The following is a 23,509-nucleotide window of genomic DNA, read 5'->3' on the forward strand; positions in this document are numbered from 1 at the left end:
GAAGGGAATCCCCAATGACGTCAAAAAGCATTGTGGGCTACGTGGCATTCGCCATAGGAGTGATATGTAACAATCTACGTCGTGTCCAAAATATCGTCATCTGTGAAAATCTGCGGTTTCCACGTCGCCGGTAATTGTCTGTAAGGTAAGATAATCACTTCCCCTAAGCAATAGGAATACACTTGTCGGTGTGTATACTTGTATTGCGAAATGATGTCAATGGAAAATCGAAGCCACTGATTATCATGATAATGCCGATGTGTGATTTTTGTCTGCTGTCAAATGCCAACAGCAACATATTGGTTGTTGGTGTCTAAGTATAGCATTCCATGCTGTCTGTGCAAACGTGGACATGGTGTTAATACCTGAGCTGTTATTATGATAATATTTAAGACTGCTTCCTGAGACGAATATATTCAGTTTGCGACACAAACCTCATGGAATAATGACACTTCTGTGACATATCACCACATTTATATCTGATTTGTGTGCCGGTCTCTTGTGTGACACTTCAGAGGATTATATTTTCATTTTGAATTTCAAATCATCAAAATGATTTTAAAGGATTCACAAGATTCCAGATATGTTCATTTGGGGATGGTAAGGTAGGTATGGTTGCAAACGTACTATTATCATGAAAACAGTTTTTAACATAATCTGTTGGTGTTGTTATCTCTATTTTGGGGTCATCTGATTTTGGTCTGACAAATTATTCATCTATTTGTGTTATCTGAAGATCAATCTTACATGGCGCTGTTATCATGGTTATCGCAGGCACATAACATTAGCTGAAGCGTGTCATTTGTCAGCTATGCTCATTGCTCAATATTGTCGATATGTCAGGAAATCGACATTCATTGACATGACCTCGATCATCTTCCTGATTATCAATAATCCCTGATTATCAAAGCATATATGTGTTATCTTGAATAATAGGAAATTTCAGTTTATATCAAACATAAATATTGTGATAGAGGGTGTGATAATATGAAATCATCCATGATATCATGTCCATTATGTGTCTTACCTTAAAATGCCTATGCCACTTTTGTGTTATTATAATAAGTATGAAAATCATTTGCAGAAATTTATCATGTTGAAAGGTTATGATTTAGAGGGTGCATAGCTTAAGATATGTCACAATACCTCAATAAGCTCCAGGACCCTCCTGACTTATGAACACTGAAGTAGTTATTCCCACCAGTGACAAGATACCAAATACTTCAACATGTTCAAAGAATGTTTCTGTATGATTCAAGGTGTAATAAATGCTAATAATTAAACAGATCATGAAACTATGTTTTTTTTTATCATGTTACTATTTTGTCTGAATTTGATCACCGTCAACGCTCATTGTTTGAAACTATGTTACCCTTGGCAATCTCATGGATATCGTATCAGTTATATCTTCTTTATGGATGTCTGCATTGTTCTCATTTTGTATATTGATGCATGGTATAGACAATGGTACAGGTAGAATTATTGTAGTTGATTTTTCAGTAACCATGATGACATGCACATCAACACTAATTTTTACTATAATTATTGTTATGAAATGGCACACATGATTCAAAACAAAAGCAAATATGCAGTGTTTGAAATTATGCACGAAAGTCAAGGGGTTAAGAGTTTTTTGGATCCCACACTTAACTGTCATCGAAGAAGACCTGACTTAGTATGGAAGCCTGATAGGAATACAGCTGCCTGCCAACTGTCAATGATTGTCCAAATTATGTTTATTAGATTTATTACCGTATTCGACGTAATAAGCACCCGCAGCGATATTTGCTCATATATTGGCTAGTGAACAATCCCAATTAGCACCCTTCCGATTGATCAATGTACAGAAGACATTTAATATTTATTCGTGTATAATACACACTTGTGTGTTATATGCACCCTTAATGACGGGCAATTGTATTCTGGAAAAATATATCTGTCGTGTATCATACGCACAGACATTTCTTTTGTATAATTTCAGGCTGTCAGCATAAACCACGAAATGTACAATCTTTCAACTCTTTCACCAAAATTACATTCTAATAAGCATGATAAGAGGCCCCTATTTCTAATTTTGAGAGCGTCCTGGGCGGTTATTACGCCAAATACAGTATTTTGTTCAGAATCTGTCACCGAACTGTGTGTTCATGGTCAAAGTGAGACCACATGTTGATAAGGTCATAGCTAGACCACCGACTGATCGTGCTGATGCTCTTAGATCACAGTTTGCCATGCTGGGATTGGCATTTTTTATATTACAGCCACATTAATTTGTCATCATAGATCATCATTATGTTAATAACCTTTGGAAGGATATATATCATGTATATGATCAAAATGTACTGAACCTGCAAAAATAGTATTCTGATATAACTTTAACTCTTCCTCGTTTATGAAAATTACAGCCAGGCCATGGCTACCTATCAAGAATTCATTCAGCAAAATGAAGACCGTGACGGGGTGCGGTTCAGCTGGAACGTGTGGCCGTCCAGTCGACTCGAGGCGACCCGAATGGTTGTACCCCTGGGGTGTTTGTTCACGCCGGTAAAAGAGAGACCAGACCTCCCCCCCATCCAGTATGACCCTGTGTTGTGTACTCGGCCAACATGCAGGGCAATCTTGAACCCTTACTGGTAAGTGTGGATCATCGTTTACATCAGCATGTACATTGGTGTGTATACGTTTAGAGTGTGCATCTGATCATTTAAACCTATATCATATATAAGTTGTTGTTATTGTTATTTGTATGTCTTGTTATGCATTAGGGCTGTAACAATTCACCATTACCTACCATGTCTTCGATACCTGTGCCAACATGGCTATCTGAAGTCTGGATTATTGTGTGAAGCTGAGTACAGTTTTGAGTTATTGCAGCGAAGCTATTTGTGCCCTGATACATATTGCAATAGGTACATAAGATACGAGACCCATGGTACAACACATCTATTTACAAGCTCCTTTATCGCGATACATACGATACATTACATTTCAAGTTATAAATATATATAGTAAAAATATGTTCATAACAACAGAAACTATTCAACAAGCTGGTATTTCCCGGTTCACAGTGTTTGTTAGCTTGCATGTTTCTGAGGCAGCGTAAGGACTTAACAATTGCCTGCTAGTCCACGGCTAGTACAAATTCCTGTGGGCTAGGACAAATTTCCCCATTGTTTTAACATTACAAGGCATTTTTCTTAATCGGGCTAGAAAGCTTTTAGTTCTAACCCCGAGTTGTGGAAATTAACCAAGACTGTCTACTAGGCCAAATAGTGATAAGATATAGCCATACCCACCTAGGATGCCTTTGACATTAAAACAACACTGGTCCTGAATGGCGGACTAGTGTTAATATCCATCCTTGCAATATTCCATCGTCAGTCTCTGAAATTTGAAAACGAATGATTCAGGGTTGTGATTCTTCTGCAGAAAGAAAGAATATGAAAGGAGTTACTGTATCAGGTTACAAATCATATTGCGGCCATAGTATCAGGATATGTATCATTCATAATTTATCATATCGTCAAACCCTATGCTAGTAACCATGGTAATAATATTGATTTTAACCTGTTCATGATGATATTCTGTTTCTCTTTCAGCCAAATTGACTACAGAGCTAAAGTATGGTCCTGCAATTTCTGTTACCAGAGGAATCCGGTAAGAATAATGTTGATTTACCTTGGTAACAAGGTTAAAATTGGTTTGGCACCTACTTAAATACTTCTAGTAATCCTCAGAACTTTTCAAATCAGTTGCTATGCTGAAATGTTTTGACTTTGAAGTAAAAAGTTGTTGTGGAAACTGATGCAGGCTGTCGTCATATAGCTGGAATATTGCTGAGCGCAGCATTAAAAGTAACACAGTTGCATGTATCCTTCAACTCCAAGCATTATAAACACGTCTGGTCGTGATGGTAACGTATTGTTTGTTGTACAGTTTCCCCAGCAGTATGCAGCCATCTCGGAGGCCCACCAGCCTGCTGAGATCATCCCCCAGTTCTCCACTATAGAATACACCATCAATGTAAGTACCTTAGCCATGTAGTTATTATATGGCAATAGCTTCAAACATATTGGTGTTTTTATATATTTTTTGCAGGCATCATAATGTCTCTTCTTTACCCATCTCCCTTCCCCCCAAAGGGTGGGGAGACGTACTGTTTTTGGCTGGGTTCCTCTTGGCGTTCCACTCCTATTCCCAGCCATAACTTGAAAACTGTTAATGTTTTTCAAGAACACTTGCATATGCATTGCCCACCTGGTGCCTTTTTCTTTTTGATATTTCGAAATTTTCAAAATTGTATCTTTTGTATGTTTCCTTGGAAACAATTTTGGCTTAGTCTTAAAGAGGTTAGGGTTCATTTCTGGGCCATAACTTGAAAACTGTTTAACATTTTTTAAAGAAACTGCACATGTGTTTTTGTAAAAAAAAATTTTTGAATAAAAATGGTAGAAAACGGTTAGAGAAAGGAATCATGTGTTGATGTTAGGGCTGTCAATGATAAGACCACTTTGACACTTTCATAGTAAGAGTGTTGATTGTTCCAGCGTGCAACATGCCACCCTCCCATCTACCTGATAGTGCTGGACACTTGCATGGAGGAGGAGGATCTCCAGGCCCTAAAGGTAAGTGCTCACCTCGCTCACCGCACTCAACACACTCACCCCTCCCTCCCATCTACCTGATAGTGCTGGACACTTGCATGGAGGAGGAGGATCTCCAGGCCCTCAAGGTAAGTACTCTACTCGCTCACAACACTCACCACACTCACCCCTCCCTTCCATCTACCTGATAGTGCTGGAGACTTGCATGGAGGAGGAGGATCTCAAGGCCCTCAAGGTAAGTGCTCACCTCGCTCACCGCACTCAACACACTCACCCCTCCCTCCCATCTACCTGATAGTGCTGGACACTTGCATGGAGGAGGAGGATCTCCAGGCCCTCAAGGTAAGTGCTCATGGGCTAGAAAGCTTTTAGTTCTAACCCCGAGTTGTGGAAATTAACCAAGACTGTCCGAATAGTGATAACATATAGCAATACCCACCTAGGATGCCTTTGACATTAAAACAAAACTGGTCGCAAATGGCGTACTAGTGTTAACTTCCATCCTTGCAATGTTCTATCGTCGGTCTCTGAAATTTGGAAACGAATGATTCAGTGTTGTGATTCACCTGCAGAAAGAAAGAATATGAACAGGATACAAATCATATTGCGACCATAGTATCAGGATATGTATCACATCATAACTCCTCATATCATCAAACATACCTCTAGTAACCATGGTAATAATATATATATAATATATACACCACACTCACTCCATACCCAAACTCACCACACTTTCCATCCTACCAACAATCATTCAGTTCACCCACCACCTGTACCCACAACCACCACATGTACCCACACCTGTACCCACGCCCAACACCTGTACCCACGCCCAACACCTGTACCCACGCCCAACACCTGTACCCACGCCCAACACCTGTACCAACACCTGTACCCACAACCACCACATGTACCCACACACACCCACCTGTACCCACGCCCAACACCTGTACCCACACCCAACACCTGTACCCACACCCACCACATGTACAAACACCTGTACCCACAACCACCACATGTACCCTCACCCACCACATGTACCAACACATGTACCCACGCCCAACACCTGTACCCACACCAACCACATGTACCAACACCTGTACCCACGCCCAACACCTGTACCCACACCCAACACCTGTACCCACAACCACCACCTGTACCCACAACCACCACATGTACCCACACCCACCACACCTGTACCAACGCCCAACACCTGTACCCACAAGCACCACCTGTACCCACAACCACCACATGTACCCACACCCACCACACCTGTACCCACGCCCAACACCTGTACCAACACCTGTACCCACACCCACCACATGTACAAACACCTGTACCCATGACCACCACATGTACCCACACCCACCACATGTACCCACACCAATCACATGTACACAGCCCAACACCTGTACCCACACCCACCACATGTACACAGCCCAACACATGTACCCACGCCCAACACCTGTACCCACACCCACCACATGTACACAGCCCAACACATGTACCCACGCCCAACACCTGTACCCACACCAACCACATGTACACAGCCCAACACCTGTACCCACACCCAACACCTGTACCCACACCCACCACATGTACACAGCCCAACACATGTACCCACGCCCAACACCTGTACCCACACCAACCACATGTACCCACACCAACCACATGTACCCACACCAACCACATGTACAAACACCTGTACCCATGACCACCACATGTACAAACACCTGTACCCATGACCACCACATGTACCCACACCCACCACATGTACACAGCCCAACACCTGTACCCACACCCACCACATGTACACAGCCAAACACCTGTACCCACACCCACCACATGTACACAGCCCAACACCTGTACCCACACCCAACACCTGTACCCACACCCACCACATGTACCCACACCCACCACATGTACACAGCACAACACCTGTACCCACACCCACCACATGTACACAGGACAACACCTGTACCCACACCCAACACCTGTACCCACACCCACCACATGTACACAGCACAACACCTGTACCCACACCCAACACCTGTACCCACACCCACCACATGTACCCACAACCACCACATGTACCATGTGTGTATGGTGTTGATGTTGCAATATCATGTCTTTCCCAGGAGTCCCTGCAGATGTCTCTCAGCTTGCTACCCCCCAACGCCCTCATCGGACTCATCACATTCGGCAAGATGGTGCAGGTTCATGAGCTCGGCAGTGAGGGGGTGTCCAAGAGCTATGTGTTCAGAGGAAACAAGGACCTCACTGCTAAACAGATACAGGTGAGACGATTGCTTCTTGTTGGAATGGCCAAGAGGCCCCATAATCCCCCAAATGAAGTCATATTGTTTTGTGTGTCACTAATGTCAACTGTCAGGTGATCTGAATGGTTAACAGGTGACCTTGAAGCATCAAAGGAAGTGTTTGAACATGTTGAATCAAATTGTATTAAGGTTGTATCAAAGTTGTATCAAAAGTAATAAGATAAGAAAAGGTGGAAACTTAACAAGGGGAGCCAACAGATAATTGCCGCTGATAGTTATGGACAACTGGAAGCCAGGACTATATTATCACTAATTGGCAATTGACAATGGGCAAGTGGAATTAGCACTGATAGGTAAAAGAATGGGAATAGCAATGGGCAATCCGTGCCAATTACCTGTTGGCTTCCCTTGTTAGGTTTCAACCTTTTGTTATCTTAGTAGTTTTGTTGTTCTTACATGTACATATATATGCTCTCTGTCTCATAGCATCCATTCACCTGATGAAGGAGTAAGTATATACTCCGAAACGTTGTGTTCCTCACAATAAAAGGGGCGGTCGGGTAGCCTAGTTGTTAAAGCGTTCGCTCGTCACACCGAAGACCCGGGTTCGATTCCTGTCATGGGTACAATGTGTGAAGCCCATTTCTGGTGTCCCCCGCCGTGATATTGCTGGAATATTGCTAAAAGCGGCGTAAAACCATACTCATCTACTCACTCACTCCTCACAATAAAGAAGTTGACATCCATAAATTCTCCTCCTTACATGAATCACTTCTCAATGCCTTTCAGAAACTTGATTTACTTGACATTATGTTTCAGGAAATGCTTGGCATTGGGCGTGGCACTGCTCAGTCTCAGCAGAGGGGCCCCCAGGGTCCCAACCAGCAGTATCAGCTGCCTATGAACAGGTGCAGTATAGATGGAGACACATTCATCACGTACTGTGGGTTATACAGTTGTCCCGTGTGGGGATTCAGGGACAGGCAGGGTTCCCAGTACTCCGGGATTGTTGTAAGAGATGACTAATGGGTATCAGGTGGTAACAATGTCCGCCTGGCTGATTGTGTCGTCTGACCCCCCAATGTGGTGTGTTGTTCATACTGTCAACCACTATTTTACTTTGCCCAGATTTGAATGTTTACAGGCGTCAAATTATAGCTGGAATGATGCTGACTTGGGCAATGGCATTTTACTCACTCTTAAGTTGTTCTGCCTGAGCAATATACATGAGAATCTCAAACTGTCAGACAATAACACATATTGTCATGAGAAAGATCACGATTCAGGTATAGTGCAGATGGCACTATTTTTTCTTGAATTAAGTAGACAACACAATATTGTTTACCTTTCATCCCATCTGCATGATAAATGTCCTTTGATAAATAGAGAATCTCACCCGAGTGTCTTTTGATATCAAATGTATCAACACGTTGATAAAAGTGGTAAAATTCTGAGGCTTGCCGAGGGTGAGATTTTATTTATCATCCAACATCATGCTTCCAACTTTTTTCAGTTTGTAGACAGTAAGTAGCAGTGTCTTCAGTGTAAAAAGTACTGCAAACAGCTTCAGTAGCAGAGCCATTAGTGATGTCATTTGATTGTGACGTCATGGTAACCAGTGATGTCACAATGGTCTGCAAAGCATTGTGATGCAATTTCATTGCAGCGATATCTACAGTGTAGATATCGCTTCATCTTATCAAAGCGATATCTCCTGTGGGAGCCAGTTTTGGATGATAAATTTCCCTTTCTGTAGCTAATAACAGATGTTCTGACCTACCCTAATTGAGTATGTTTCGGTAACGGATTTCATAACACGAGAGTGTCTTGTCCAGGTTTCTACAGCCGGTGCACAAGTGTGACATGAGTCTCACTGACCTGTTGGGAGAACTACAGCGTGACCCGTGGCCAGTCAGCCAGGGCAAGCGACCGCTCCGCTCAACTGGTGCAGCCCTGTCCATCGCTGTGGGGCTTCTGGAGGTGAGAAACTAGGTTAACACTTTACACTTTGTACAAGGTTCTACTGTAAAATTCCTGGTAAGAATTAAAGAAAAAAAATACAGATTAAAAAAATGAGATAGCTTTTGGTCCATTCTGGGTATATGTGCGGTTTGTTGTCTATCAAGAATATGAAGACTGAATATTCCACCATTGTACTTGCAGTGCACATTCCCCAACACTGGAGCACGTGTGATGTTGTTTGTGGGCGGGGCGTGTACCCAGGGGCCGGGGATGGTAGTGGGGGACGAGCTGAAGCACCCCATCAGGTCCCACCATGACATAGAGAAGGACAACTGCAAGTATATGAAGAAAGCCATGAAGGTGAGATTTTATGTCAACATCACACATCTTTCAACCTTTATGTTAAATCTTGGCACAGAAATATAGATCGGACGAATCATTTCTGAGCCTTTCTGAAGTTCTGAGCCTATCAAAGAATGTAAGGTATTGTGATTGGAACAGAAAAGATATAGTTTCTAGTACTAAATACTGGGGATAAGCCATCTTCCCAAGGCAAGGGAGTTAACTGATTCTGAAAGTCTTGTTTCTACCCTTGCCAAACTAGGCTTAAAATTCTTTGCTCAATCATAGCGCCACCAGTGGCTGGTATTATGAGTTGTGTCCCTTCTATGTCCGTCCTACTGACCAATCAGATTCCATCACTCATATCACTTGCATTTGCTTCAAACAAAATGGCGGCGCCCAGTCAAAACGATCTGATCAATTATCAAGATATATATTGTAAGAAAATGGGTCTTACCTCATCAAATGCATCGAATAACTTGAGAACCTTGATTAAAAACATGAAAAGATTATCTGTCCTGTAAGTTGACGATACACATCCTTTGCAAATTCTGCAGTCATTTCCTACCAATGTTTTCCCTTTAGAAAGATGGCAACACATTCTAACAATAAATACTGTTGCCATGGGATGCAGAGTGACCCTATATAACACACTGAGTCGTCTGTGTCAACCGTGGCTGTCCGATATATCAGGTATATACCCTCCTACTTACAGCACTACGAAGGCCTCTCCAATCGGGCCGCAACCAACGGCCATGTGATAGACCTGTTTTCCTGTGCCCTAGATCAGACTGGACTGCACGAGATGAAGTTCTGTCCTAAATACACCGGGTAAGGACCAGATATCCCGATGAAGGAATGTTTAAATAAAACTTTTTTCATGAAGTTTTAGACCAGTGAAGACTCCGAGGTAGAATAGGTCTTTAGCAACCCATACTTGCCGTAAAAGGTGACTAATGGGATCGGGTGGTCAAACTTGCTGACTTGGTTGATACATGTCATCGATCCCAATTGAGTGGATCGCGATGTCAATCACTGGATTGTCTGGTCCAGACTTGATTATTTACAGACCGCTGTCATATAGCTGGAATGATGCTGAGTGCGGCGTTAAACAACAAACAAACATGAAGTTTCCATTGATTGTTAACGCAGGATAAACTTGTTGCTTTTGCAGACTACTTGTGAAACTCATTAACAAAACATCAGGGGGAGAATTTGGGTCATATATTCTCCGAAATAAACAAACTAGGTTGTACATGTTTAGGAAAATGTTTAATGACAATGCTGACATACAACTGTAAATTGATTATGCTACATGTGGATCACAATGGCAAGTTTTTCCACAAACTGTGTCGAAAAAATTAGTGCTTCCTTGTTTGAATTTGAGTTATTCATGTTTTGTGAAACATTTCAGTGGCCACATGGTGATGGGCGACTCGTTCAACACGTCCCTGTTCAAGCAGACCTTCCAGAGGGTGTTTGCCAAGGACATGAAGGGGGAGTTCAAGATGGCCTTTGGTGCAACCGTGGAAGTAAAGGTGGGTCACTGCACCTACTCTGGGAGAATGTGTTGTTGAAGCCTGGTGTGGAAGCCAAGGAAAGTCTGTCTCAGTAACTTTCCTGGCAGGGTAGAATAGGTCTTCAGCAACCCATGCTTGCTGTAAAAGGCGACTGTGATTGTCGTAGGAGGCGACTAACGGGATCAGGTGGTCAGGCTCGCTGACTTGGTTGATGCATGTCATCGATCCTAATTACGTGGATCGATGCTCATTTTGTCAATCACTGGATTGTCTGGTCCAGACTCGATTATTTACAGACTGCCATCATAAAGCTGGAATATTGCTGAGTGTGGCGTTAAACAACAATCAATCAAACAAACAAACATAGACATCTGGGTTGAACTCTGCAGGGATTGATTTAACTGGCCCTTGGTCAGTTAAATTTGCAAAGGGCTTGTTGAAACGGAAAGTCTGGCTAGTCAAAATTTCACCACTTCTCTGTGTACATTTAATTTTTTTCAATTGGATGCAGCGTATGAAAAAGAGAAAGCTCTGCTTGCTACAACCGTGTTGTAAAATCTCTCCCTGCTCTGGAGTACAGAAGTTCCCCATTATTGAATTGTTGTTATGCCTCAGCCTCCAGCGGGGCTAGACTTAATTATTTACAGGCTGCCCTGATAAAACTTGAATATTTACTGAGGGTTGTGTAAAATAACATTTGAATAAACTTCACTTATCACATCACAATTCAAGTTTTTCCATGTGGTATGAATATTTGTACATGTTGATTTCAGACGTCTCGAGAGTTGAAGGTGTCGGGTGCTATTGGTCCGTGTGTGTCTCTTGGGGTGAAGGGGCCGTCTGTGTCGGACACAGAGATTGGCCTTGGGGGGACGTGTCAGTGGAAGATGTGTGGGATATACCCAAACAGTACCCTCAGCATGTTCTTTGAAGTGGTCAATCAGGTAAGCTATGATTGTCTGCTCAGCTGTGTTCATCATGGTCTATTCAGCTGTGTTCATCATGGTCTATTCAGCTGTGTTCATCATGGTCTAAGCAGCTGTGTTCATCGTGGTCTAATCAGCTGTGTTCATCATGATCTAGTCAGCTGTGTTCATCATGGTCTAGTAAGCTGTGTTCATCATGGTCTATGCAGCTGGGTTTATCATGGTCTACTCAGCTGTGTTCATCATGGTCTAGTCAGCTGTGTTCATCATGGTCTAGTCAGCTGAGTTCATCATGGTCTATTCAGCTGTGTTCATCATGGTCTGCTCAGCTGTGTTCATCACGGTCTGCTCAGCTGTGTTCACCATGGTCTTCTCAGCTGTGTTCATCATGGTCTATCCAGCTGTGTTCATCCTGGTCTGCTCAGCTGTGTTCATCATGGTCTACTCAGCTGTGTTCATCCTGGTCTACTCAGCTGTGTTCATCATGGTCTACTCAGCTGTGTTCATCCTGGTCTAATCAGCTGTGTTCATCATGGTCTACTCAGCTGTGTTCATCCTGGTCTGATCAGCTGTGTTCATCATGGTTTATTCAGCTGTGTCCATCCTGGTCTAATCAGCTGTGTTCATCATGGTCTACTCTGCTGTGTTCATCATGGTCTGCTCAGCTGTGTTCATCATGGTCTACTCAGCTGTGTTCATCATGGTCTACTCAGCTGTGTTCATCATGGTCTGCTCAGCTGTGTTCATCATGGTCTACTCAGCTGTGTTCATCATGATCTACTCAGCTGTGTTCATCATGGTCTATTCAGCTGTGTTCATCATGATCTAGTCAGCTGTGTTCATCATGGTCAGCTGTGTTCATCACTGTCTACGCAGCTGTGTTCATCATGGTCTATGCAGCTGTGTTCATCATGGTCTACGCAGCTGTATTCATCATGGTCTGCTAGCTGTGTTCATCATGGTCTGCTCAGCTGTATTCATCATCATGATCCTGTATTACATGGATAAAAATAAACCAGGAATGTCTACCACTCAGAACTTGAATAATTATTGCGGTGATCTAATACTGTTGAAGTACTTCCAGTGCTTAAGAAAGGACACATGTGCATTGTGTGGACTGTTATCACAAGAAGACATTAATATATATGTCATATGAGATAATATTTTTGGTACTGAAAATGGATTAAGAGAAAAATCAACTAATTTTGTTCTGTTACACATGTTCGGGTTAGAAAAGATATTGCACCTGGTCGCGCAGTGTGCTGCTATGCCATTATGGACGAGAGTACATACCGTTGATGAATCGCGTGTTTGATTCCAGCACAATGCACCTATCCCACAAGGGGGACGAGGGTACATACAGTTCATCACACAGTATCAGCACTCAAGTGGCCAGAGACGGATCCGTGTTACCACAACAGCTAGGAAGTAAGACCTTCTCTCAAACCTCTTCTCAGTTTACAGAACTTCCCATTGTTGGAACAATGTCAATGTGTCATCCGGTGTTGGTTCCATGGAAAAATGTCCCATGAAGCCTCGGACTTGTTGTAAAAGTTGACTTTCATTGATCAGGTGTTATGATCAGTCACCACTCAGTGGGACCTCTGTGTTCGAGTGTCCGCCAAGAGAGTGGAAGGTCCGGGTTTTGATCCCGAGCCGCGTCATACCAAAAGATGTTAAAAGATGGTACTTGTTGTTACCCTGCCTGGCACTCGGCCTTAAGGAGCTAAAGCAAGGACTGGTCGGCTCAGAGTCAGTATACTGTGTCTGAGTGGCACTCGGCCTTAAGGAGCTAAAGCAAGGACTGGTCGGCTCAGAGTCAGTATACTGTGTCTGTGTGGCGCTCGGCATTAAGGAGCTAAAGCAAGGACTGGTCGGCTCGGAGTCAGTATACTGTGTTTGAAGTGGGGTATTCATGTTAAACTGCGGCATGGTATCTGAGGGGGCTAGCACTATAAATCGGCATCAGTCCAGACTAGAACAAGCAGCCACACACACACTCGTGCATGCTGGTCGCTATTTTATAATATAGGTGCAATAATCTTGGATGAGGAGTTAAACCCCATTTCACTTCACCTCATCTTTGTTATTCGGTGTCATCATGGCTGATGGCATGGGACATACTCATGATTTCACCCACTGGTTTGCCTGGTCCACTTGTAGCAGGTGACCCGTGAAGATTACGGGGTAGAATAGGTCTTCAGCAACCCATGCTTGCCGTAAAAGGCGACTAACAGGATGGGGTGGTCAGGCTCGCTGACTTTGTTGATGCATGTCATCTATCCCAATTGCGTGGATCGATGCTCATGATGTCAATCACTGGATTGTCTGGTCGAGACTTGATTATTTACAGACTGCCCTCATATAGCTGGAATATTGCTGAGTGCGGCATTAAACAACAAACAAACCAACCAATTGTGACAGGTTGTGTTCTAGCTGAAATATTGCTGACAGCCACATTAACCAACATTCACCCACTTTAACATTCAGGAACCCAATATATACAGAATGTAACATCTGACAGGGTGAGTGTGTGAGTGTGTGTTCCATCTGTGGTGTGACAGAATGTAGCATCTGACCGTGCTGTGTGTGTTCCATCTGTGGTGTGACAGAATGTAGCATCTGACCGTGCTGTGTGTGTTCCATCTGTGGTGTGACAGAATGTAGCATCTGACCGTGCTGTGTGTGTTCCATCTGTGGTGTGACAGAATGTAGCATCTGACCGTGCTGTGTGTGTTCGATCTGTGGTGTGACAGAATGTAGCATCTGACCGTGCTGTGTGTGTTCGATCTGTGGTGTGACAGAATGTAGCATCTGACCGTGCTGTGTGTGTTCGATCTGTGGTGTGACAGAATGTAGCATCTGACCGTGCTGTGTGTGTTCCATCTGTGGTGTGACAGAATGTAGCATCTGACCGTGCCGTGTGTGTTCGATCTGTGGGGTGACAGAATGTAGCATCTGACCATGTGTGTTTGTTCCAGCTGGGCCGATGCCAGCACCAACATCCAACACATAGCAGCAGGGTTCGACCAGGAGGCTGCAGCAGTACTGATGGGGAGAATAGCCGTGTACAGAGCCGAGACAGATGACGGCCCGGATGTGTTACGATGGCTGGATAGGATGCTCATTAGATTAGTAAGTTGGTCATCAGGTCAAATATTAGTGAAAAACCTCAGTCAGGAAAGCATGAGCTCTGGCCAGGGTTTGCCCTGACACAGAAAACCTGCGTATTTGACGCAATCTAAAGAGAAAATACAAAATATTATTTCTCCAATGCGTCAGTCATGATGCAGATCATTCAGACTGTCAATCAATTAATTGCACTATACGGTCGGAACATTAAAACTTGAAACAGACATATCCCTGGACAATAAAATACGACCAATGTCAGCTTTGCCTAATGTTGGAAATCCTAAAGTCTAAAAACAGAACAGCCCTTCTGGCAAGCTCTCGGTTGCAGCCAATCAGAATGAATTTTCAATAGTTGCGTATCGGGGCGGTTGTATTTTGGTCATTATGAAATCTAACATCTATTTGTTAAAATGAGCCCCTTTGAAAGACATATGACTCCCTGTATTACACCTAAGGAGTCATAATGACACCCAGTTTTAAGAGGCTAGGGCAACCCCTAGCTCTGGCTAAATGATTTTGCTGTCTTGAGTGATGTTATGTTAAGTCTAATTTATCATGTTTACTGACATTAAGATAGTTTGTACATCCTGCTCTAAACATAACCTATTCTAAAGATAAATAATCTTGTTTATGTGAGATGTACACACAGATCTCAGTGATGAGGGACAGTTTCATTTAGTTCCAAGGTTTAGGATTCTGAACTAGGGTTTGTTATTGGGTATGTATGAGATGTATAAGGTTTTATTGTTGCATTCCAGTGTCAAAAGTTTGGAGATTATCACAAAGAAGACCCGAACTCGTTCCGGTTCTCGGAAAACTTCTCACTCTACCCTCAGTTTATGTTCCACCTTAGACGATCACAGTTCCTCCAGGTCTTTAACAACAGTCCGGATGAGACCTCATACTACAGGTACAGATGATGATGATGGTGGTGATGGTGATTATGATGATGAGGATGGGTGGGAGTAGGCCCCTGCAACCTATGCTGTTTGGTCGTACAAGGCAACCAAATAGATCTGTAACGTGGTGTCCTTGTACAGTGATGGCATGGATTGTTGCTCACAATATTGACAGGGCGGTCGGGTAGCCTAGTGGTTAAAGCGTTCGCTCATCACGCCGAAGACCCGAGTTCGATTCCCGATATGGGTACAATTAGTGAAGCCCATTTCTGGTGTCCCCCGCCGTGATATTGCTGGAATATTGCTAAAAGCGGCATAAAACCATACTCACTCACTCACTCACTCACAATATCGACCACTGGATTGTCTGGTCAACACTTGATTATTTATAGGCCGCCGTCATATAGCTGTAATATTGCTGAGTGCGGCGTTAAACAGCAAACAAACAAAATCAAAATATACATTGCTTATTATATAAGTACAATGAATGAATATAACAAAAAGCGCCATGTTGATTTGATGATGATGCTTGAAGGTATATATGATTATAATTATGATATAAGTAATATAATACAAACTGTGTTGTCAGATGTTTCTGTCAGGGCTGTAATATATATCTATTTCCACACATGAGCTTATTGAAGTAGTAAGTGATTTGTTCATGCTGACTGCTATTTTCCAGACACATGTTGAATGTAGAAGACTTGACGCAGTCGCTCATCATGATACAGCCAATACTCTACGCCTACTCCTTCACAGGACCTCCAGAGGTACACGGCACTTACAATATAACTCATTTAAAATCTTAAAACTCATTATGTTTATTTAAAAAGTAACTTGTTTTCTTTTTATAAAAAAATGTCTTGATTTATGAGTAAAACAAGGAAGTAACCTTGGAGAAAAGTTGTTTTCAATGAAATATCTGTGGTTAAACTTAATTTAGGACTAACTCATTGGTAAACAACAGAATTTATCTGGCTGTTTATATTTGTATCTGTTTCCAGTTTCATGTTTGGATCAAAAATAATTTTGAAAATTAGGTCCTGGATCTTGAGTTTTGATTTCAATCATTGTGATCTCTTTGGATTTGAAAATGTATTGACTAGCGTGCGTCACAGGAATGTAATAGGAATGTAGTAGGAATGTAATAGGAAGTATGTGTTTGTTTCAGCCTGTGCTTCTCGACACCAGCAGTATACAGCCAGACAGGATACTCCTGATGGACACCTTCTTTCAGATAGTTATATACCATGGAGAGGTGAGTTATTCCCCTTTGAGTATCATGTATAAGGGGGTTATTCCCCTTTGAATATCATGTATAATGGGAGTTATTCCCCTTTGAATATCATGTATAATGGGAGTTATTCCCCTTTGAATATCATGTATAAGGGGAGTTTTTTCCCTTTGAATATCATGTATAATGGGAGTTATTCCCCTTTGAGTATCATGTATAAGGGGAGTTTTTTCCCTTTGAATATCATGTATAATGGGAGTTATTCCCCTTTGAGTATCACGTATAAGGGGAGTTATTCCCCTTTGAATATCATGTATATGGGGAGTCTTTCGCTTTGAATATCATTATAGGGGAGTTATTTCCCTTTGAATATCATGTATAATGGGAGTTATTCCCCTTTGAATATCATGTATATGGGGAGTTTTTCACTTTGAATATCATTATAGGGGAGTTATTCCCCTTTGAATATCATGTGTAAGGGGAGTTATTCTCCTTTGAAAATCATGTATAATGTGAGTTATTCCCCTTTGAATATCATGTACCAGTTGAGTTATTCCCCTTTGAATATCGTGTATACGGGGAGTTATTCCCCTTTAAATATCATTATAGGGGAGTTATTCCCCTTTGAATATCATGTATAAGGGGAGTTATTCCCCTTTGAATATCATGTATAAGGGGAGTTATTCCCCTTTGAATATCATGTATAAGGGGAGTTATTCCCCTTTGAATACCATGGAGAGGGGATGTATTCCCTGTTGAACACCATGTAGGTGAGTATTCCCCTCATGGAGATGTGAGTTACTCCCCTTTGAGTATCATGGCGAGAGATTAGTTGTGTAGCTATAGAATCAGTGACTGGAGAAATATTGGACCAAGTATCGTTGACACCTCTCTGTCTTGATCAGACAATTGACCAGTGGAAGAAGCAGGGTTACCACGACCTACCGGAGTATGAGAACTTCAAGCAGCTGATGCAGGCGCCAGTGGACGACGCCCAGGAGATTCTACAGACGAGGTTCCCCATGCCCCGATACATCGTCACCGAGTCCGAGGGATCACAGGTCAGTTATAGGTCACTCCTCTGTGATGGGGAACGACCCTTCTTAAAAGGAAGGTCTTCAGCAACCCATGCTTGTCGTAAGAGGCGACTAACAGGATCAGGTGGTCAGACTCGCTGACTTGGTTGATGCATATACCCATATCCCAATTACGTAGATCGATGGTCATGATGTCAATCACTGGATTGTCTGGTCCAGACTTGATTATTTATAGGCCACTGTCATAGAGCTGGAATATTGCTGAGTGTGGCGTTAAACAACAAACAAACAAACAAGTATGGAAGGAAAACATTTTCAGATGTATGGTATGAGAATGTATTTCTTTACTTACAAATCTGCAGTACTGACTTAGAATTTGCTCTCAAATTAATTTCCATTTTTTTTAGCCAAAAATCTATTGTCACACATACTTTGGCATTTTGTAACCTACATATATGCTGATATTAGTATCTGAAACTGCCTACTGATGGATTTAAAGAAATAGTTTCTTCCCAATGATGCAAATGCCGCTGTACTTATATTTCTGACTGGCATAAAACAACCAAAACAAAAATTTAGACATTATGCCATATTGTTTGTTGATCTTATCTCAACATCACTGGTTTTTTATAAGATTGCAAGTAAGATGAGCTATTCGTTGTTTATTTCAGGCTCGGTTCTTGCTGTCCAAGGTGAACCCGTCTCAGACACACAACAACGCATACGGATGGGGACAGGTACGGCTTGCTAGCATTTACCTCTCGAAATTTGAACGCCAGCATGAAACAGAATTGTTTCCCTTAATACTTTTCAAAGATGTGTGTAGTATTAATGAATGAAGTTTCTGTTTGCATCCAGTAGTATAGGACCCATAAGAGCATAGTATTTGACTGAAAAAAAGTACCGTATTCGACGTAATAATCGCCCCGCTCTAATATGCGCCCACGGCGACATTTGCTAATATATTGGCTGGTGAACAATCCCAATTAGCACCCCTTCCGATTGATCAATGTGCACAAGACTTATTTATTCGCGTATAATACCCACTTGTGTGTTATATGCACCCTTAATTGTGGGCAATTAAATTCTTGAAAAATATATCTGTCGTACATAAACACTTCAGGCTGTCAGCATAAACCATGAAATTTATCTTTCAACTCTGTTTTTTTCACCAAAATAATATTCTAATAAGAGCCCCCTATTTCTAATTTTGAGAGCGCCCTGGGCGCTTATTACGTTGAATATGGTATTTACATAATTAATTTTGTTGTTTTGGAAACAACTTATGTTTCAGATTTTATCATGTCATTATGAAATTAGACAGTGACAATCATTTTGAAATGATAAACCGTGGGAATCATAAATAAATTTTCATGTTCTTGTTGGTTAAGAAATCTTTTTTGGGAAAACACTTAAATAGTTCAAACAATGGATATATATATTTGTTTACACCAAATAAACTGGGCATCGTGCATCTACTTTCAGCCATCAACAGGGGTGTGTAAACGCTGTCAGATTTATGTCTTGGTTGTCATATATACCACTTGTCATGTGTATTGCAGTCTGAAACTAACATGGTTGTTGAAATTGGCATGTAACAGTAATTGTGTGCAGTGGCGCCATCTAAAGAAGATTGGCCTGAAATAGACAAATTCACTTTCATATTCTGAAATATTCACTTAAAAAGAATTTTTATTGTACTTCATCATATTTGTATCAGAAATGAAAATACTTGTTTAAGTTAACACATTTTTTTTTAATATCTAACTTCTAAGGCCAATCTTTTTTGGTAAAATATTTGTTAAAGTTTACATGATTGCTGTGTGAGTTCTTAATCTTAACCTGAATTGTGAATGCTTATGCCGTGATCTGCTTGCATAAATATTAAGGCATTACAATAACATTTACTATTTTGAAGACACCATGTTGGTTAGTTTTGAAGACATTTTGCACCAAGCATCACTTGTAGACCTGAAGATTATTTTAGATAGCATTATTTCCAGCTGTTAAGAAGTCTTTGTATATATCTGTTATGGAACAATGATATCCAGCATGTTGATCGTCCTAAGTGAATGACGTAGGCCATTAGCATGAGCTTTTGTCGCATGAGTTGCATAGCCCTAGATTTGTAGCAACGATGAGTTTGACCTTCACCTTCACTCTGCTGTCTAGGTCATCACAACGGGGGGCCCAGAGGTAGTATGCTCCGTCACGTCTTGGGGGGGCGGACCCATGGTTACTTAGTTCTGTCAGTCATGGGAGGAGGCTTTGTGGAATGATTCTTTTAAAACTGTGCAGAATAAACAATGTTGCCTTCTCTACTCATATTACACTCAACTATAACTATAATTATTCAACAGATATTACACCAGGCCAGTTTAGCTTCTTGTGTACTTTCTAACCTTATATTCTTGTGTTGATAATGTTAATTTCTTTAAAAATCTCAACACCAATACAATACAAACTTGTCAAAAGCAAAATTTTAGTCAGACACCGTATTTGTTTTTCATACTTAATATTAGTTCATTTCTCATTATTACGGAGATAAGAATACTTTCACCTAGTTCCTATAGCTTTTAATAAGTGGTGACTATACTGAATCGAGGAGTCAGGCTCAGTGACTAGAATATTTCATACTGCAGTTTTAAAGCATCCAACAAGTAAATAATATTACCGTGATTTCTCTTTTACTGTTTCGAGTGGGCTCATCAATACAAAAACAAGAAATTGAATTGGCCTGTGTAGACTACAAAACTGAAATGTTTTGTTTTAACCCTTGAAACATTGAGTCAGTTCTGGAGTGTTTGTAAGCCGGACATTTTACGAGCTGCAGGCTGAAGAATTGCTTGAACAAGCGTATTATTATCTCCAAAAGTACAATCACTTCTATACTTGCATGCATGAGAGTTTCTTTGAAAGGCAATCTTGGATATATCAGAGGCACAGTTTTAGCATCATTACTCAAAGAAGTTCTGCTTCTGGTTTTGGGTTAGGAAGATGGTGATAGAGATGGAGGTTGTACACAGAGGTAGTCACATGCAGATGGGATACGGTGGCTTCAACGCATGTTTTGGAAACTACCAAGAATAATTCTTTTAATTAATCCTGTTTCATCATCTGCATGTGATTACGGTTTTGTGTAAACACTGATTGTCATGACCTGTGTCCCCTTGTCTTGCTTGTACGATCCCATGTCTTATCCCTTCCTTCCGTTGTCTGTGTGTGATGTCATCCTCGTCATCTTTGTACTGCATTAGCCAATACTGAAGTATTCTTGTTCATCGTCCGGAGGCAAGAAAGTTGACTGACTGCGAAAGTCCAGTTTCCACCCTTGCCGAACTAGGCTAGAATTCCTGGCCTGATTTTAAAGCCACCAGTGGCTATTACGAGTTATGTCCCTTCTATGCCCTTCCTATTGACCAATCAGATTCCACCTCTCATATCAAAGAAAAATGCTGCGCTCAGTCAAGACGATCTGATCACTAATCAAGATCTATATTCTAATAAAACGGGTGTTACTACGCTAAGTGCATCAAGTCCTGTAATCACCTTAATTAAAAACGTGAAAATATGTAGAAAATGTCTGTTGACGCCCGGTTGACGGTACACATCGTTTGCAAATCCTGCAGTCAACCAAACTCATTGAAATCCAGGTTGTTTACGAACCAGGTGTCGATTTTGTTACTGGATATTGATTGGACTATGCATAGACACGTTAGTGCAGCCAAACAATAACTCCATAATTCCAAGTGTGGAAACTGGACTTTTAGTCAGTTAACTCCCTTGCCTCAGGAAGATGATTCTTATCAGGAACAGATTCAACAGCAAAGAGGATGACTTTATCAGTGCTGGATTCTGGACATTGTGTTGTGTTGAATAACTTAAGAGTATAGGATTGATATATTTCAACCAAGTATATGATATAAGATTTTCACTATAGTTCTTCGTGAACTTTGTGTAATCTATGATAGGTATTTGTTCATACTGGATTATTTCTTTATCTATACTTGCATATTACTTCTGCATAATACCCGTGAAGATCCGGAGTAGAATAGGTTTTCAGCAACCCATTCTTGCCGTAAGTGGCGACTATGATCGTCGTAAGAGGCAACTAACGGGATCGGGTGGTCAGGCTCACTGACTTGGTTGATGCATGTCATCGTATACCAATTGCTTGGATCGATGCTCATGAGGTCAATCACTGGATTGTCTGGTCCAGACTCGATTTTTTACAGACTGCCGTCACATAGCTGGAATACTGCTGAGTGCGGCGTTAAACAACAAACAAACAAAAAACAAAAACTTCTGCATAAAACATTCACCTGCTTTTTTATTAATTCAGACTTATGTTTTCTCTTACAATTCAAGACCAAAATGTTCTTCTAATCGTGGTTTAGCAAAACATGAATCCAATTGTTAAGTTATTGAATGTATTATTGAACTTCATAACAATGGATGACTGTTTGTTCTAGGATGGCGGTTCTCCTGTACTGACGGACGACGTCAGTCTGCAAGTATTCATGGATCATCTAAAGAAGTTGGCCGTCTCCTCCTCATCTTGATTAGTACCAACCCTCATCTAGTACCGACCGATTCCATCTGGCTTGATGTAGACACAATGCTTGCCGCTGTACAACGCCACACCCCGACGCAAATCAGGACTCCCCAACGCCAGGATCCTGAAAGATTTGTCGTGTGTTTCTGTGTATGGCTTCTGTCCGACATGTCGAGAAAACGGACTCTCAAATGTGTGGATTAGCAACTAGATGATGCTTGACATGATGTAATGCCAAAGCAAAGACAATACATATGATTTCGCTACCAGTGATACATGTTTTCTGCACAATATGGATGTTCCTTAGTCAATAACTATCCTGGAGAGTGTAGAGTGCCAACGTGGTTCTCTGTTTACGGTCGTCTTTGGATTTGCCAAAGAAACAACTGTCACACCTTGTCTTGCTTTCTAAGGAATCTTATTCTTGTTAAATAACTTGTGAATTGGTAAGGCTTAACATTATCAAATAGGTATGTTCTAATTCCAGATAGCTTTGTCAGACGCAAGATAATGTTGATAGTCACGTGGTGCATATTAGATATTCATGGCTGCAGACAATAATGTATATATAATAAATACTATGTAATTTTATCATGTTCATATTGGTAGTACATGCAGGAAAAATGATGACTGGTTCTGTGACAGTTTTATCAATTGTAAAAATAGAAATGATTGACAGATATCAAACTTGAACTGCATGTTTTGTCTTATTTATATCTATTTGTTAAATGGTTTTTCTTCTCTTGAAAATAAATACAACAATCTGCAGAGGCCACTGTGTTTGTCATGGTTGACAAGAGATGGATTCAAAACAATTGTCACAGTGTTATGAATGGGTTCCTCTATGCAGTTTGTAAATGTTGTTGCACTTGTGCAATTTATGCACTCCTTTAAACTAGCAATTATCTCTAGTAAAGAATAGAATCCTCCCGCCAAAGTCTGAATGCCCAATAGCCTTCAGCTATCGCATCTATTAACCGATTCACATGGAGGGTGGTAGGACTGAATGTTAACTG

The 23,509-nt window shown here is 41.4% G+C and overlaps 1 protein-coding gene across 5 annotated transcripts; it reads left to right on the forward strand.

Moving 5' to 3' along the window:
* The first annotated feature begins 3 nt into the window (after positions 1-3).
* On the forward strand, positions 4-23,264 carry LOC124151504 (protein transport protein Sec23A-like). 5 transcript variants are annotated; one of them, XM_046524014.2, is made up of 21 exons: positions 4-145; positions 2,406-2,633; positions 3,600-3,657; positions 3,937-4,023; positions 4,548-4,625; positions 6,746-6,904; positions 7,706-7,794; positions 8,722-8,866; positions 9,050-9,208; positions 9,906-10,021; positions 10,605-10,728; positions 11,484-11,654; positions 12,958-13,064; positions 14,618-14,771; positions 15,527-15,678; positions 16,350-16,437; positions 16,839-16,925; positions 17,807-17,962; positions 18,610-18,675; positions 19,424-19,435; positions 22,411-23,264. In XM_046524014.2, the coding sequence occupies exons 2-21, from the start codon at positions 2,413-2,415 to the stop codon at positions 22,498-22,500; spliced, it is 2,319 nt and encodes a 772-aa protein (XP_046379970.1). In that variant the 5' UTR covers positions 4-145; positions 2,406-2,412; the 3' UTR covers positions 22,501-23,264. The 5 variants fall into 5 exon arrangements, with proteins under 5 accessions (XP_046379970.1, XP_046379969.1, XP_046379972.1 ...); XM_046524013.2 differs by lacking the exon at positions 19,424-19,435 and adding an exon at positions 20,111-20,134; XM_046524016.2 differs by lacking the exon at positions 19,424-19,435.
* The last annotated feature ends 245 nt before the right edge of the window (positions 23,265-23,509 follow it).

This window comes from Haliotis rufescens, unplaced genomic scaffold (assembly GCF_023055435.1).
Source record: "Haliotis rufescens isolate VD_foot unplaced genomic scaffold, xgHalRufe1.0.p SCAF_3, whole genome shotgun sequence".
NCBI classification, from domain to species: Eukaryota; Metazoa; Mollusca; class Gastropoda; order Lepetellida; family Haliotidae; genus Haliotis; species Haliotis rufescens.